Source organism: Poecilia latipinna, unplaced genomic scaffold, assembly GCF_001443285.1.
Source record: "Poecilia latipinna isolate Pla-1442-1.1 unplaced genomic scaffold, P_latipinna-1.0 Scaffold1458, whole genome shotgun sequence".
Classification (NCBI taxonomy): Eukaryota; Metazoa; Chordata; class Actinopteri; order Cyprinodontiformes; family Poeciliidae; genus Poecilia; species Poecilia latipinna.
Genome location: NW_015114074.1, coordinates 149,438 through 167,940, shown reverse-complemented (window position 1 = coordinate 167,940; position 18,503 = coordinate 149,438). Strand labels below are relative to the sequence as shown.

The 18,503-nt window shown below is 40.3% G+C and overlaps 1 protein-coding gene across 1 annotated transcript in view; it reads right to left on the bottom strand.

Annotated features, from left to right (window-relative positions):
• Positions 1–252: 252 nt before the first annotated feature.
• LOC106962770 (leucine-rich repeat-containing protein 16B-like) overlaps positions 253–18,503 on the bottom strand; it is a gene marked incomplete at its 3' end in the record, with an annotated part of 62,025 nt that continues 43,774 nt past the window's right edge. The window contains exons 9-14 of the mRNA XM_015057383.1: positions 12,613–12,688; positions 9,310–9,398; positions 6,468–6,562; positions 3,533–3,721; positions 1,856–1,904; positions 253–479 (exon numbers count right to left, since the gene is read on the bottom strand). Of these exons, the coding sequence (XP_014912869.1) occupies positions 253–479; positions 1,856–1,904; positions 3,533–3,721; positions 6,468–6,562; positions 9,310–9,398; positions 12,613–12,688 (725 nt within the window). The remainder of the gene's footprint in view (positions 480–1,855; positions 1,905–3,532; positions 3,722–6,467; positions 6,563–9,309; positions 9,399–12,612; positions 12,689–18,503) is intronic.

Here is an 18,503-nt window from a genome sequence, read left to right as displayed (position 1 = left end):
TTGCCGCGATTCCCCAGTACCTCTATGTCCAGCCTTGGATTAAATAAAACCCTTTTTGTTTTATGTAATTTGGTCTGGACTCATTATGTTGTGTGTCCTGTGCGGACCGTAACAGGGGGGTAAATGGCTATGTGGAAATATGCATCGGAGAGGTCGATGGTTACAAACCAATCCTCCGGACGAATGGAGCGACAGAGTCTTGTGTGTTAACATTCTGAATGTATACTTGCGTAAGTGTTTGTTTAAACACACGCAGGTCCAGTATGGGTCGTAATGATAGGCCGTCTTTCTTTGGAATGAGAAAATAGCGTGAGTAGAAGCCCTGATGAACCTCTTCTTCCGGCACTACTCTGATTGATCGTTTGGCTAGCAGGGATGCGATCTCGTCCTCCAGGACGTGCACCGAATCCCTGTTGGCCACTGAAACGAGCACTCCTTTGAATCTCGGAGGTCTCACAGCGAACTGCAGTCTGTACCCCCTGGAAATCGTGGTCAAAACCCATGGGGAGACTGCACATGTGCGCCACTCCTCTGTCTGAGCAGAGAAGGGGTCCGCCATGATGAGTGACGTCATCCCCTCTGCACTGCTGAACTCTGCTGTCATGCAGAAAGCGCCAGCTCCCTCTGTTGGGTACAGAGGGGGATGACATGGATTTATTTTTGCAATTTTTTTCTTTTTTTGTGGGGGGCTTCCGGCCCTCTGCAACATGCCTGGTTGCAGAAAAGCTTCTTTTATTTCCCTTGATTCCCCCAGAACAGAAAAATGTGTGAGGGGGCACTGGTGAGTGCTTGGTGACACTGACAAAGTGCTATGAAGTGTTACATGACAGTTTTGAAGTGCTGGAAAACACTGCGTTGTCTGTCTCAAAATTTCCTCTCTCTTAACACAAGGGAGAGAATTCAACAGGACTCCTGATGAACTGGGAACCACAGGAAAATTTGAACACTGGACAGAGAGGTTTGCTCTGCTGTCTGAAAACCCTCTCTTCCGAGGAAGAAGTTGTGGAAAAAAGACAGGGGCTAGGTGGCCCGCTTCTTTTTCCCCTCCATGGGGTAAGATGGACGATTTTTTGCAGCGGCCGCTTACCCCATGGTTTTGGGTTCTCAGATTTATTTTGCTGGGGAGGTTGTGCGGCAGGCCTTCTTGGAGCCCTAGGTCCACCCTGCCGTCCTCTCACTGCAGCAGCTGCAAAGCCAGGTCTCGGTCCTGGTGGAGGAGTTTGGCTAGGTTTACGAGGCAAACAAAGGTTGAAAGCCTCTCCCTCCTGTTTTCTGAGGGTACTTATTTCCCTCATTTTCTCCAGGGAGGGGCCAAATAGACCTTTCGATGGGTCATAGGTTGAATCCATAATTTCAGCCTTTTGGGCGTCACTTAGGCCTGACAGGTTTAGCCATAAGGCCCTCTCCCCTGAGACTGCCAGTCCCATGACACGACCACAACCTTGAACGGCACCTCTAGAGGAGCGTAGGATAAGATCGTTCACCACACATCTCATCCCAAAGGGTGGGGTTTGGTGTCCCCGAGTCCAGCTGACGACCCATCTCCTCCAACATTTCACTTTGATAGGCTGACAACAGTGTAACTGCATTAAGCAAGCACACTGATTGTGCAGCATATTTGTACATCCGCTGGTAAATAGATGCAGTGAGGTGATCTATTTTACCTGGAAGCGAGATGCTTGAAGATGCTGACACAGATCTGCGGTTAGGATTAAGGTGGTAAGCTACTGAAGGCTCCACTGTTGGGGGTTCAGCCAGCCCCAACTCACCCATGCCCTGAATCTCGAGTTTAGAGAAGCCCTTGGTGGGGAGCTGCTTCAAACGAAAAAGAAAATGCTTCTTTGGAAGCACTTACCCAGCACAGTCCAGGCCTGTGTCCAGCGGCGTCTTCCTTTTCGGAACGCCTAAGAACGGTTAAGCAAAGCCAAGCTAGCCTGAATGTCCTGAGGGAGCTTTGTTGTAGTTCTTTACACAGGAAGAAAGCGAGAATGAGTTGAGAGGGGTAGGTTGGCCATGATATTGGATGGTGGGCCACAGTCACGGCTCAACCTGTCTGTCGCGGACAGACGTGATGTCATTGGAGCTTCCGTAGTTGGGTCACGCTGAGGTGATTCCCATAGTGAAACACCGAGCAAAGTTAGAAAAAGAACCTTTAACTACTGATAGTCAGAACTACGGAAAGAAGACAAAAGGTGCTACGTGACAGGTCAAAGAAATGCGTTGGTAGAATTGTAAAGCAAAAAAAAACAAAAAACTTCCTGGCACCTTGAAGCAATGCTAAGACTTTAGGAAAACGTATAACCCATTAGGGAGTCTCCTTTTTTGTCTTTCTTGGTATGACACATCCAGATGTCAGTTGTATATTTTTTTCTCTCAAACTTCTCTTTTTAAGGCTGAAGTCGATCTCACTCAAAGTGTGTCTGAATTTAAACTCTCGATGACGTAACTCACAGATAAGGTTGAAAATTTCGTCCTTTGAGATGAATGAAAGGTTGATGAAAGGAAGATTCCTTTAAATCATTGCTACCTGAAAGTTATTGAATCAATAACTGTAGGCTTTCTACATTGTTTCTCCCTTTAGGCTGAGTTTATAATTTGAAAAAATTTGGCAAATAGGCAAATATTTGCATTTTTATTAATGCAGATTGTTCAAATTTGAATGAATAACAGAATATGAACTTTTTTTGTTTTATTTATTAGGCACTTACTATCTGTAGCAACACATAATGTTGATATGCATATTACATTGATAAATTATTTAAGCTAAGGTGGATAAGATCTAATAACTTACATTTATTCGAGTAATTTCAGAAATACACACACATATATATATATGTATATATATATATATATATATATACATATATATAAATAAATAAAAACAAAAGTACTTTTAGGAATACCTTATGTACTAGTTTAATACACAAAAATATTTGAAAAAGTGTTTCTTCTTCCTTCATTTGATTTCTTGCATTTGTGTCATTTATTTACATTGAAAAAAAAAACTGGTCTTATAGTTAATCTGAAAGCCTGTTAAGTCAGAAATAGAAACATATCTATGTTACAATGCAGCTTAAACCCTCATTTAACTATGAATGACATTAAAAAGGTGCGTTATTTTTATTCATAACAATCATTGCAGCCATTCTTTAGCATATTTCTATGGAAGATAATAAATGCCAAATTAATATACATATAAATGCTATAGAAGATTTAAAAAATGGCTTGAAATATAATCTAAAAAAAGAGGGCTATTAACAAGAATATATGTGGATTTGCTTTCGCACACATATAATCCTTTTGAATCAACGGTTTTGTTTGAGGACGGTCGTATTGTTGAGGATAAAAGCAACTGGGGCACCGCATACAATCGCATGTAGGCATTAAATAAAATAAATAAATAAACACTGCTTATAATTCTGACCCCAATATCATTTTGAAGATGAGTCATGCGTAAAACGGGTCTGTTGATCTGTGCGAAAAAGGGGCAAACCAAAAGTATTTGAGGCATTGCTGTAGATCAATAACAGACCTTTTCTTCCACCCTCGACTTTGTGCCACGTCTCATTACGTTTAAGAAAGCTCAGCAATGTCCCAGTGAACAAGGTTAGGCTCAAGGCCTTGCTCTGCCTACCCTTGGAGGAGAGAGACGTCTTGGAGAGATTCAGGAGTCGTAGACCTTTGTTGAGCCGGCAGACTTGTTGAATTAGGTTGGAGACTCCTGGATGAAGACAGAGAGGTGAGGGGAAAGAGAAAAGATGAGAAAGGGCCTCCATTTATTAAAAACGATGACTAATAATACACAGAGAGAGGGCTGACTTATTCAATTTAAATATTTCCTTAAACATTTAAAACAGGAAAAAAAAAAAAAGAAAGGAATGCCAAGTAGCGTGTGTTGAAAACCTGACATAAATCAATTAAAAATGAGAGAAAGTTCAATTATGTACCTGCTTATACGGAAGAAACAGTGAATTAATAAAGGCATCACAAAAATACTTAAGACTGATGGACAAGACTGTCAGCTAAAAATATATTTTTCAAAGAGAAATGTGCATTTATGTTTTAAATCATCAAATAAAATAAACATGCATACAAGCGAGTGCCAAATGACTTTTATCTCTGTTTTCCTCTACATGCCGTGGATGAAGCCAGACGCAGATCATGTGCTAAGCCAAATTACGTAATGCAGTTTCAATTGATTTTTTTTCCCCCTTAATCTACAGCAATCACGATGGACACATAAAAGCCTCTTCCTTATTAAAAATCTGTTTATTTTTATGCTCAGGATCCCTGTGTGATCCTTAGCTTTTTTTGTGATCATACATCTTATTTAGTGGCTGCTGCTGTGTTGCATTTGTAATCACAATAAAAAGGCCTGCACACTGTCAATACTCATAAACACACGCTGACACACCAGGGAGGCTGATACGTGTGAGCGCAAGGAATCCACTGAGGCAAGTGGAAGTGACAAGTGTCAGACGGAGGGAGAGAGGGTGTCGGGGTGGGGACATAAATTAGCTAATGAGGGAGGTGGCGTGCGTGCGAAAGCCTGGCTCTGGCTTAACACAAAGCTCAACAGTGTCTCCTTGTAGGGGTAAGCAATACAAGGATGATAGATTGTGAGGGATTAGAACGGGTTGAGGATCAGCCGAGGCAGCGAGATCACAGGGTCACCCGAGGCAGAGGCTCCCAAAATTCATTTAAACAAAACAACGTTATGAGGAGAGTCGTGAAAGCAACAACTGGTCAAATGCGCTGCCGTTAATATCGAGTCAATTAAACCAGAGCAAAACGACAACAACGTTAACAGGTGGTGTTAACTTGGACCGTTTTAGCTTGGATCTTTTAACCTGCTAGCATAACAAGTCAGAAAATGGTTTGTTAGCTAATAGCTAGCTAGCTCAGAGCACAGAACAGCTGAAGCGTTGATTTTTCTCGCTTATGCAGCTGTGTCAACTCGCCCCTTACTTCCTGCTTGATTTCCTTCTTAATGTTTGTTACAATAATGATATTATCTACACTTGCATGTTTACTTGGTTGTAGGTGAAACATGGCGCATCTATGAGCTAAAACCTTAATTAGCATAGGGTGCAGACTGGTGTTTTTGAATATTTCCAAAGAAAATAATGTGCTAAAAAAAAAAAAAAAAAGCAGAGAGCAAAGAGAATTGTTTTGGGGGGTGCTTCAAAACACTGTCAACAAGCCTCAGTGTTTTATTTATATGTGTTCATTTTAGTTTTTATGCTAGAGAAATAAGAATACTTGCTATAAGAGCAATTACACAATAATCTCTTAGAGGGCTGACTTCAAATTTTATTACATTTTCAGGTTGACCTCTGACTTTAAAATGTTAGCTAAAATAAACACATTTCTTTAGCGGGTCGCTGTCATGAGTTTATAAAATATGGGGCTAATTTTAAAGTTGTGTCAAAATAACAGTTAATAAAGGCATAGATATATAAAAAAAAACTATCCTGCATCCTCAGAACCAGAACCAAACAGGAAGACACGGCATTCAGCTTCGGGAACAAAATCTGGAACAGACTTCCAGAAAACTGCAAAAGAGCTGAAACACTGATTTCCTTTAAATCAAGCCTAAAGCCCCACATGTTTACAGTTAAGTGGAAGATTGACCAACATATTCAAAGCGCACTGATGATTATGATGATGGCACTCGACAGAATGTAATGTTTGTTCCTGGTTTAATTGATGACTTCGTTGTTTTCATGTCTATTTTTATGTTTTTATGATGTAAAGGACTTTGCACTGCCTTGTTGCTGAAATATCCTATACAAAAAAACTTGACTGACTGAACATAAATTTAATAATCAACATTTAGTATTGTTATAAAATTATATTATGCATTTTTTCTTTAAATGTTCCCCTGTTTAACACCATCTTGTAGTGGTATTTTTACTCAAGACTGTCATAAAATTAGAATGTCATAATCGCCTGGTGCCTAATTATTATATATTAGTTGGGCTTTATACATGCTGGTAAAATGGCAGAAACACATTAATACTTTTTAAAAGTGTGCTATGACCTTGTTTATGCTTTTATTTAAGGAGTTGGAATTTTTTGGTGATGCTCAGTGTTGTGGTAAAAAATAAAAATAATCTGAATAGGATCATTTTCCCATGTCCTACTCCTTTGTCTTCATCACTTGTGTATGCACCATAAGATAGCAATTTATTTCTACACGTAAAAAAATAAAAAATAAAAAAAGTTTCAGTTGTGACGACAAAAGGAAAAAGAAAGAGCCTTTTATCATGAGAAGCGCAGATAATCAAACACAATGAAAGGTGTATGGGAGGATCGCCAAGAGTGAGGGAGCTGCAAGGACAGTGATTGATTCAGGGTTCTTTGAAAGCAAACAAAAGCTTTGCTCAAGTAATAGTCAAAGAACAATAGGATGTGCCCGCAGAGAGGAGTCAGTGGGAGGGAGAATGAGTTCACTGAGTCGCTACCTTGGTTGTCAAGTGTGTTATGAGCCAGATTGAGGGAGTGAATCACGGAGGCTGGGTTCTCTGATAAAGCCGACGCCATCTTCTGTGGAAAATCCCTGGAGAGAACAGGAGAAACAGGAAATTGAATTCCCTGGAAAAGCAGTGGGTTCCCTCCTGCTTTCAGCAACTGAATTAAGCTGAACTTCTGAGGTCACTTTTTTCCCCACATCCACAAGGTCAAAGCATTTGTAATAAAGTGGTTTTAACACTAGCACTTCTTCATGTCTAAAAATCTATCTTATCTAAAATATGGAAAAGGTGAGCATGGCTGTCAACTCTGTTATTTTAAACATTTCTCCTCAAACAAGTATCCGTTAAAACAATTCCCGCTTTTGTCGCTGGCATTTCTCGTATTGACCCACCTGCGGAGGGATTACTGTCCCCATTTAGTTCCAGTTTCAATCACTTCGGTAAATACAAACAAAACTTAGATCGAGCCAAAAACGGGAATTAGGTTGAAACTTTCAAAACGGTGAAAGCATGGCAATCGAAGGATCAAACATTTCTCACAGAGCTTAAAGGACGGACGTCACTGGAAGTTATATTTGTCTGCTGGCCAAAGACTGAACTCGGAGTGAATACTAATGCTCATTCATGGTTGTTGTTTGCCAACACTTTTGTATAGATCGTTTATCCCCAAGTGCCATAACAAATCAATTATACAATATGGGCTTAAAAAAAAAAAAACTTCCAGGCAAGTCGAAATAATAAAATAAAACATATAAAAACTCCTATAACCATTCAAGAGTCTATTATGCTAATTTTTGCACCACAGAAATTTAAGCAGCAAGACGCCACTGGATGTGCGATCTGAAGCGTGCATTGCAAACCACACAAGTTTGGAAGCAACTTCCAATTCCTTTTCACTATGCCTTAAAATCCGGCGTGAATTTGGAGGATTCCGGGATGCGCATCACACTCTTTTCTGTCATTGCTAAGCATAATGTCCTCAGTTCACCTTTAGGTAAGCATTAATGTTGCCAGACCATCGCTGCGTGTTGACAAAAAGGGGCTTTGTTTTAGGTCTGAGAAAATTTGCACAACCTGAGAGCAATAGTTTGCATATTTATGTTTGCAATGCTGCTGTTAAAGTCAGAGGAGGTCACGTTGACAAAGAAAAAAAAAAAGCAAAGCAAGAAAGATCTGTGTTCTGACACATGAATATTTATGCAATAGCTGATCTTATGGTGAAGTGAACATATTAAGCATGTCTTTAAGGATCAGTTTGATCTTGCATCCAAACATTTGGTCTGATGTAGGTAATTTGATTCTTTTAGGTGGGTACTTGATTTGTCAAAAGATTCAATACCACTTGGAGGGGCCATTCATAATAGACATGGGCATCACTGCCATTGATATGGAATGTATTGAAGCGCTTTGCAAAACATGGCTGCGTGGTTTTATTTAATCTCATGCGATGCTGTGCAGACGGTCTGTCTGTGCTGATGAAAATTCATTCTGGGTTTTAGAGACAACCTGCAAGCAGCAACAAGCTATAGGGATGTTTTTCATACAGTGTTGTTGAGTCTATTTATTGCATTTTGTGGACTGGGGATCAGCTGGAATCCATCAAGAAGAGGTCATGTTTGCAAAATGCTTTTGAAAAGGGCGAGTCAACAAGAAAACGGCCTCAAACTGGCCAGTGAGTGAGCAAAATCCTTGGGTTCAAAGTGTAATGTTATGGAGTGACCAGCCCAATACCCAGACCTTAACCCAATAGAAAACTAGTAGGAATGACTTCACACATGCTGCTTCTGAGGATAATCTCAGAAATGGAGGAACTGTGGAATGTTGTCCAATCAAAGGCGCCAGAAGTCAGTCATCTCCATGCAACACAGATATGAAGCGGCTCTCAGAAACATGGGGTTATGCCACCAAATATTCATCCAGTGACTCACAGCAACCCTAAATCTTTAGGCATTTTTAAAGATGTGGAAGGAAACTTATTGGTGTCATCTGGAATACAAATTCAGTTTTGCTTATTGTTTATGTGGCATGACTGATTTATTTTTGCTAAAGCAAAGGTTTAACCTAAGATAATAAAAAAAAAAAGATAGAAATAAACTATGAGCACTACTTGTGTTGCATTTCTCATTTAATACCTTTTTCAACTCCCAAATTAAACTAAATTCAGGATGCTAGTGCGTGACTTTATATGCAACATATAATTTCACTATTCAATTGAAAATATCTTTTTTTGTTGTTGTTGTTTGTTGAGGACAGGAGTGTTTTTGGTGCACTTCTACTGCACAAAGTCGGTTGCCTTTCCCACTCAGAGCGTCACTGCCAGGAAAATATAAACCCTGTACCTTTATGAGGCTGTAAATTATTTCTCCCTGAGGCAGCAAATTCATCTCAATTAATGCTAAATAAGAAAAATGCCCTGCTAAGTCTTAGCAGCATTGCCCCGCAGGTGGATGGTCCTGCCAGCTATTGCTCGTGATTTCTCAGTGATTTCGGCAGATAAACACTGCGTTCGCCATCAAAAGACAGACAGGAGGCTTTAACGGAGCTTTGCTGGATGAAAGACTGAGGCTGAACGGAGGTGAGCGACGGGGAAGAGGGAGAAGAGGCGAGACTGGAAAGGTCAGGCCATCAAAGAAAAGGAGGAGAGTGAGGCGAGACAAGAGGGGATAAAAGAGGAAAGAGAGAAAGGCTTGAGTAAAAGAACAGGGGGGAAAAGAAGGGGTGAAGGAGTGATTTAGTGGTAAAGGTGCAAGAGAAAATGGAAGAGATTAAATTGGAGTCAGCTAAAAGAGGTGACAGGGTAGGCTGGTCATTTTTCAGGGAAGTGGAAACCTACGCTTTAAGTCCGGCGTTCTCCAGCGTGAGCTCCTCCAGACTGTTGGACTTGCTGACCGTGTGCAGAATCTGGTCCACCACCTCTGACCCCTGTTGAAAAATGCAAAGCAAAATCTGTGGCTGAGGTTTTCTGGTGGGGAAAAAAATAAATAAATAAATAAAACCTAGTCGGCCTTGATGCACATACAGAAACTAGTGTGAGGGGAGTGATTTATCTCCATAATGTACATTCATTTAAGCCAGTGGTTTCCAAACATTTTCTGGGCCCCCCCCCTATGGATTACAAATCGGGAGAGTTAGACTCCTGCTGTCTAGTTGAACAATGTGTGTGAGCAGGGGGGGCGCGGACTTCCGGTTATACGATGTGTGTCAAATTCAAATGCCCCTCCCAGCACGCACAGCCTTCATCGTTTTTTTTTTTTTTTTCCTCCATTCATCCATACCGCTTCCTGCGACCCCCTGCAATGGCACGGCCATTTTGTTATTTCATCTGCTGGCCACCTAGGGGTCGCGCCCCACAGTTTGGGAACCTCTGATTTAAGCAAAAATAAAATCTGAAAAGTTAAAAACTAATTGCATTTGCATCCCCTTCCAGACAACTATTGCTTTTTATTTATTACAGAAATTTATTCCTCGCAACCTAAAGAGCTGAAACTGAGATATGTCAAGCACCAATATATGGAGAATTATAGTAGAAATTAATATGCAGCAAAATCAAAATGCAATTCATTTCATCTTTACCAAAACTTTAAATAAAACTATTTGAGCTATTTCGTTAAGTTAAAAGTTAAAAATGGTCAAGTTAAAAATGTCAATTCCAGAGGAGAAGTTAAAGAACAAGAAAAGCAGAGTTTTGGTCATCTAATCAGTTCAAGTTTTATGGCAAACGTATGAAATTAAAGCAACTCTCAGTATGAACCCAAAACCATGAGCACTATAAATAATTAATAAAGACTTAGTGAGTCAGCTGGAACGCGCCTCTTCAGCCTTTGCTTTTCAAATTGAATCTTCCTTCCTCGAATGGTCTCAATAATCAACCGTTGTGCACGAATGCATTTTCTAACGTGATACGTCGGTACCGCTTCGCTTACTGCAAAACAGTTGCATTAAAAAAAATCTCCACAGAGCAGGAAAAATGTAGATTTTTCAGCTTCTTACTAAAAATAGCTCAATGAGATGCCTCAACTTTAATGTGTAAATCACAGTTACGAAACGCAGCGATGGCTTCGACTTTGAGCGTCAGGTGTGTAAAAAAAATCTTAATGAGCGGCTCAGGTTGGTGTGTGTATTAACTAGGACAGCATCAATGACACATAATTCATGATTTTATGCAAACATTTTGATATGAGTCACCCACACAGCAATTAAACGTTGGCTGGAGGAGAAAAATCAATTCAGATCAGAAGCTTACATGCAACTCTGAGTAATTGCAACAGTGAGGTCAAACACCAATGTTGGATGTGAAGCAGTGGCTCACAGTCTCAACTCTAATTCACACAGAATGTGTTTTGTGAGGTCTTGGATTTGCAGACCAGTCCAGTTCTTCCACCCCAAACCTAATCATCCACGTCTTCATGGACATTGTTTTGTGCTCTAGGTTTCTCCAAACTGTTTCCATAAAGTTAAAAGCATGAAATTGTCCAAAATGTCCTTGTAGGCTGCCGCATTAAGATTTTATCTTACTTAAACTAACAGGCCAGGCTCTATTCCTCAGAAATACTAACATTATTTACCCATCTGCACCAAAGTTTGTATTTGACACAATGCAGTCTCCTGGACAGATCCTTAGGAAATATAATTTGATCACACACTTTTTATCAGAACCGACATGTTTCTTGCTGGATGGTTCATCACTTTTCTTGGCAAAACTGGAAAATGAATTTAAATTGTCTGTTTTCCTTACAAAGACCTGCCTTTTAAGGCTAACCCACCAACTTTTGATTGGACTTGAGGTGGGCTGAGTTCCAACCTGCTTTAGTAATTCCAAAACCAGTTTTAATGTGTGATTGTGATTATGTTGGAACTACCTATTGTGCCCCAGTTTCAGCCATTACATCCAGTCTGTCACCTTCAGATAAAAGGAACTGTGGATGTTCAACCGGAAAGCTGCCAAAACGCCAGTGCCACTGTTCAGAGTCGACTCTGAGAGTTTGTGCAGAAAGAAAGAAGGCGCTACTCTAAAATTGACACGTTCAAGCTCAAATTGACTCACTCGTACAATACAGATGCCTTCTGGAGAAAAGTTGGTCAAACAAGACAAAGGTTGAGCTGTTTGGCTACAATGACGAGAAGAATATGTGAAGTTTTAATCAGGCTTTTAAACAAACACCTACTATCCAGCATGGTGGTGGTAGCATCATGCTAAGGGTCTGTTTTACCAGCAGTAAAACTGTTGCATTAGATAAGATGGATGAAATAACAAAATACAAGGATTAACTTAACGTTCTCCAGCTGAACAGAAACAAAACTGCAGTTATCATCTTTGGGCCTAAAGAGGAACATTCCAGCGTAGCTTTAGCCATTGCAGCTAGAAAAGAGCGATCAGGCCCAGAATCTGGGTGTGGTGACGGACTCAGACCTGAACATTCAGAGCCACATAAAGACAACAAAGTCGGCCTTCTGTCACCTGAAGAACATTTCCAGGCTTAGAAGACGAATGTTGTAACAAGATTTAGAGAAACTCGTAAATATGTTTATCTTTAGTCGCCCTGATTACTGCAACAGTGTCTTCACTTAAAAACAGCCAGACAGCTGCAGCTGATCCAGAACACGCTGCTGGTCGCATTTTCACTAAACCAGGAAGATGGAGCACATCTCCCCCGTCCTAAGGTCCTTACACCGGCTCCCTGGAGCTCAGGTTTGTTGCTTGTTTCATAATTGATGAGTGCCTGATGTTTTCATGATGCAACTGCCTTGTTGCTGAAATGTGCTACACAAATAAACTTGACATATTAAAACTGGATTTGAAATTGAATTGAAGCCTCTGAAAACCCCCACCCAAATATTAGTGGGCTGCATGTACATATTTAAGCCCGTATGTATAATTTTGGCCTTGAGTAGAAAAGAGAAAATCTGAAATGACTTAAAATTGTTTTATGTAATTCTTGTTTTTAGAAATATTTCTATGTTGTTGTTTTGTTATTTGTTCAATTATACAGTGAAAACCAAAAATCAAATGATTAATAAAATTATTAATAATGCCAGCGATAAGTATCTAATAAGTCTAGGCCAGGTAATCACAGCATCTGGTACAAGGGTTTGGAATGGATAAATATCTGAAGAAAAAAAAATAAATTTTCATTACTATTCTCATGTCTTTGCAGTACAGCTTGGTGAACCAGGTGTTGTAGGCAATGGATGCCACAATCACTGCCAAGTCCCTGGAAGAAACAAACACACACAAACACACACAAATTAGATAGAAAATTCAAATGTTTAAATTAACCAACGCCATCTGCTCAAACACATTTTATGTCAACCATCTATAAATTCCCATTATGTTGGGGCAAACTTTTACTTTGCTCTCCGTTTGGTAAAAAGAGCAGTTTGTCATTGTGACAGGGAGAACACCCCGGGCGGGGTTGCTTTCCTAAAGATGACTGATACTGCAGCTCCACCGTGGAGGGGACATGAAAAAAAAAAAAAGAACAAGAAAAAAAGGGAGATGAGGGAGATCGATGGATGGGTCAGTGGATTATTCATTAAAGCCACATTTTGAATCCGGCTACAGACCTCAAATACTGGTCCGTAGACGAATCTGTACCGAGAGCACAGGTTCGCGCGATTGAGAGGGAGGAAAGGAACGGAGAGGGAGGGTTGTCGAATTCTCCAAGGTCCAACTAGAACCGTGCTGCCTCTGCACCCGCTATACATCATCTGACAAACAGGTAGCCAACATACGGCGAAGGCACAAAGAAAAAGAAGAAGAAGCCCACAGACTGGAAGGGAGAAAGATGCAGCGATAGGGAGGAAGAATAAAAGAGTAATAGAGAGGGAGAAAAGGTTAATCTAGTCAGGAAGGGTCCAGTAGGCACAGAATTTCAGATATCCCTGCTGCTCTTGGAAAATAAAATCAGCTACAGGCTGCGTTCCCGTTTCATTACCAAGCGCAACCGTCATACCAGTCCATTGTGACTAACAGCTGAGTCCGTGTTTGTGCCCGAACAGATGGAGCACATGTCAAGATCCGTCATCAGCGCTGAATCGTACCGACAGCGGGACATGTAACTGACCTCTCACTGAGCCAAGGGGCGTGGCGACTCGCACTGTACACGTCGACAGAGAACGCACCATTGACAGAGATCGTTTTCTACAAACTAATCAAACAAATTCAACTGAACCAGCTCGAGAAGCGAGAGGGATCTTTGCGAGCCTCTGCAGAAGCTATGACTCACACAAAGCCCTTCCGAAACGGACGGATTCAGAGGTGTAGTAAAGAGAGAACAGCCTATAAACTCACTGAACTGAAGAGGCAGTGGTTGGAAATGATGCACAAAATGCTCTGGAACAAGAAGTGAAAGTCTCTCCGGCAGCTTTACAAAGTGACGACAAGCTGTGATACTTACCTAAGGGAGTGCTGGTCAGTGGGTAGGTCTGAAAGCCTTGGCTTCGCACTGCCGTATTTGTTAGGTTTCGAATGTACAAGATGAAAATTAGCGTGCATCCTGCATAAAGTTGGGGAGCGAAAGTCCCCATTGTGCCTTTTCTCATCGTATTTTATTATTTTGCAGTTCCCGTCTCTATGTGCAGCAAATATTCCCTCAGATATGTTTGATTTAACCCATTTGAGGGCAGTCAGACACAACGGTTTGGAAAATGAAATTATGATAATATTAATATATTAAAAAAAAAAACACTAAAAGGTGATACCATCCCGAAAAGTGGAAAAAAGTAACCAGCACCATTTCTTTCCGTTTTAGATATGCCAACCTATAAGGCGAGATAAGAGCAAGTGCAGCAGCAGCTTAACTTTGTTTCGATCAGTTCTGAAGTTGCTCCGGAGATAAGACGCTCAGGCTGCTTGAAATCAAAGTTTCCGTGTCGCATGAACGTGCTTGCAACTTTTTATGGCAACGGGCCATGTTAATTAATTACAACAGAGTGAGGTTTCACATGGTTTTCTCTTTGTAGAGCAAAAAAAAAAAAAAAAAAAAAATTTTTGGAAAATGTCAAGACAATGCATCTAAAGGTGCCTGAATTTGCAGAGGCAGAGCAGTCGGCAGGTTTCACTGGAAATAGCTCATCTGATAACACATGGATATGCTTCAATGCTGCTATAAATCAACACTAAAGTCTAAAACTTTAAGCATGACTCACTGCCTGCAGTGGTGACAAAATTAGGCCACTGGTTATACATTGTTGTCCAGATGAAATTTTGTTCAACAAATAACCTCAGGCTATGACAATCTGGAAACCTGCATCTGTTGGTACGTGCTAAGGCGCACATTAAGAGAGAGAGAGAGAGGGAGAGAGAGAGTGACAGAGAGAGAGAGAGAGAGAGAGAGGGAGAGAGAGAGAGACAGAACTAGAGAACTGACTGATATGTCTGATATGTCAGAAGGTGCCAAAACTCTTTCCTGAAACAGAAAGGCTTAGCCATTTTTACAAGCAGAACATATGAAAGCGTCCAAATGCAAATTTGACTGAAAAAAAAAAAATCACATTGCTCTGCTGTCTCTGCAATGTGTTGTCATCCTGCAAGAGCCCAGACAGAATGGTGGCAGGTAGGGCCCGTGACTGACTCAACGGAGAAAAATGGGTCAAAACAAGTAAATTTAGGATAACAAGAGGAGATGGGAGAGGCAGAAAATAGTCGTCCCCTTTCAGTCAACAGCAATGACCAAAGACAATGTTTGGACGGACGTCAACCAACGGGGAAATAAAAAGCATCTCCCCGTCACTCATGGCAACGCAAGACGAGATCAGACGGGAGAGAGACGGATGGAGTGAAAATGTGCCAGGACAAGAGGGGTTGAGAGGAAAAGCGGCGCGCTGCAAATAGGCTCGGGCCTGCGAAGGGTTGCCTTGAAATGACAGTTGATTATTTCCTAACAGTTTTGCTTTGACAACCCAAAGACTCATCGCTTCGCTTAAGGGAGTAGCATCTTAAAAGGAAGACATTATTTCCAGTGGAAAAAAAAGGTTCCAAGACGGCCCTGATGCGGTTTCCGTTTTGCCTCGATGTTATGAGTAAAGCGAGAGGAGAGCCGGGATCAGGGGTGGGGAGCGGAGGGGGAGGTTTTGGCGTTGACCTGCCACTGATGCGTCTCTAAGGCGACAGCAGCAGTCACGGAGCTGAACTGGAGTGCATCTGTGAAGTGATCTCTGCTGACTCTGTCATGGGGACTTGTTTGGCACACACTGATGCGGCGGCGCAGTGACACGTTGAGCTTTTTGTGAATTACCAGAGCATATCTGATGCAGACATCTTCATTTCACTGATACGGCTCAACTAATTTGTGAAAATGGGGCTGATGTCAGAAAGAACCGAAAGCAGGCAGCGATTTCAAGCAATGACTCATTGCAGAACCGTATTTTCATATCTGCCTTCATCGTTTATCAGCTTGCAGTGTTTTTGAAAAGGTAGTCCTAGTTTGAAATGTTGTCACCTTGTAGTCAAGGTGACACTTTTGGTCATATTAGACCAGGGATGTCCAAAGATTTTCACAGACAAATAAAATCTTCTTAAACATTTATTTATGTAGATGCAAGACAAAGTATTTTCTTTTATTAACAATTTGTCTGTTTTCATTGATTACAGTTTGCTAAAACCAGCAAGCGCTGCCTATTTGTTGCCAAGTGTAAAATAAATAAATAAATAAATAATAATAATAAAATTTATTAAAATAATCAATCTAAAACAATTTTTGGGAAATATTTACCTTTTATTTAATGCTGCAACTTTCCAAAATCCAGTTTATATTTTGGATCAACACTGACAGATTCATTTTCTACAAATATTAGACTACTTTGCTTAATTAAGATATTGCTCATTTACTATATTATCAAAGAGGTTTTAAAAAACACCAAAAGTCCTAAGAAATAATAAATAAATAAAAATTAATTAAAAAAAAAAAGAAAGTGGTCCTGGAGTTCTCTCAACTCAATTTTGTGCCTAATGCCAGAAGGTTTGGACACCACTGTACTAGACCAAATTTTGGTATTCTGTAATCACAAATTGATACTTTTATTTTTCCAGGGACAAAGTAGTTACGTAAATGTAAAGTGGCATCAATAGAATACACAGTAACACAGTTTTGCATTGAATGTAGAAAAATCTTGTATCGAAATATATTCAGTCACTTTTGCTCCTAATTATAATCCAGATCATCAGATGTGATTTATTTTGTACCCGTTCGTAATTTAATTACAGTAAACGAGATTGGTGAGATTAAATAGCTTTAATGGAATGGTTTAGAACCAAGCATATTTATGTCTTAGAATGGCCCAGACCTAAATTATTTGGAGAACATGTGTTAAAAATATTTGTTGCACTCCAGCCAACTTGCCAAGCAGCTATTTCATAAAGAATAGCAGCTTCATTTCTATTTCTAGATGTGCAAAGATCGTCCTTTAAAGTATCCGACTCAAGGGGGTTGAATCCAGAAACAAATGCCACACTTTTCAGATTTAAATCAGTTAAAAATGTTGAAAACCGTGTAACCTTTCCTTTTTACCGTTATATGCTGCTTTGCTTTTGCTCATCACAAACAGCTTCAATTGAAAAGAATGAATGCTGCGTTTGTAATGTGACTTTACAAAAAAAGAGAAAAAAAGAAGAAGAATCCAAGCAAGGCTTCACTCTTACGATGAAAAATAGAAAATAAGAAAAAAATCATTCTTGTTATTGTGAAAGCATTTCATGTACTGGGAGCAACGCAGCTACAGATGTAACGGAAAATAAAACGAGTCTAAGAGAGCTTTTCAGGGCAAAACATTTATAAAACATAAGATAAGGATGAGAAAAGCAGTCAAAATAATCCATCAAATCATTTTAGGAACAGCAAAATTCTTGAAAATACACACCTGAGTTAAGAAACAAGAGATTTAAAAAAAACAAAGGAGTGAAGTGAGCACATGGCACGTTGCAGCTGTGCAACTCCTTGATTCTGCCTCTTACAAGCATATCATCCCCTTTCTGTGCTCCAAGATTACCAAACATCTACAAAAAACACGCAAAACAGAGCACAAGACAGAAAGGGAGCCAAGGACTGAACAAAAGACTGACACTGAATATTTTACCCCGTCAGGATCTTATTAGATTAAAAATACTCCACTGTCATGTGAAGTGACAGCTGATGAGACGCCATGCATCATCTGGGAAATGCTTCTGCGCCAAATGCCATGATGCGCAATAAAAAAAATAAATAAATTTAAAAAAAAAAGAAGTTTCACAAAACAAAAGTCCAGCCAGAAAATACTAGAGCAAAACTGATACCCCAGCCTGCTGGGGGTAGACACCAACCTACCTGCGACCCCTGCCAGGATGAGAGGGTTGAGATAACAGATGGACACATGAATTATATTTTAGTGTTTTCAGGCATGTACCAACAGATTTCATACAAAACAACAGCAGAAATCTCAGCTACATTTGACATCCTAGGAAGTTTACTGTCAGTTTGCTTTGTGACCCGACTTCAGAAAAAAATGTGAACCACTTTGTTCGATGGCGCTCGAGAAAACTCGAGTTCAGTTTTAAATGGCATGCCGTGATCTTTACCCTCAACCATTTCTGCCAAAATTACTGAGTCACAGCCGGAACATTGGTATTATTATCTTTAATTATCATACTGTTTAAACCACACAATAAGTCTGCAATGGGAGGATTATTTGGGAATATTTTTGGTTAATACTAGAGGTGTGCCAATCGATCGGCCACTGATCATAATCGGCCGATTTCCGTGAAAAACTGTATGATCGGTGATCGCCGATCACGGTCTCTTGTTGCCGATCACACAAACCGATCACCTGCTTCTCATTTCGCAGCCTGCCTGTGCAGCTGGTCTCCTGTTTCCTTCACACTGCGCAAACGCGCAGCAACAAATCCTAAGCGATGTGGAACTATATCGCACTGAGTGAATGGGGAAGTTTGTGTGTTGCGGTGGAAAATTGTAGCACGTGGTGTGAAGCAGGTCAAAATGCATCAACACAACGAGTCTAATATGGCATAAAAACAATGACATACTTGACGGAGTT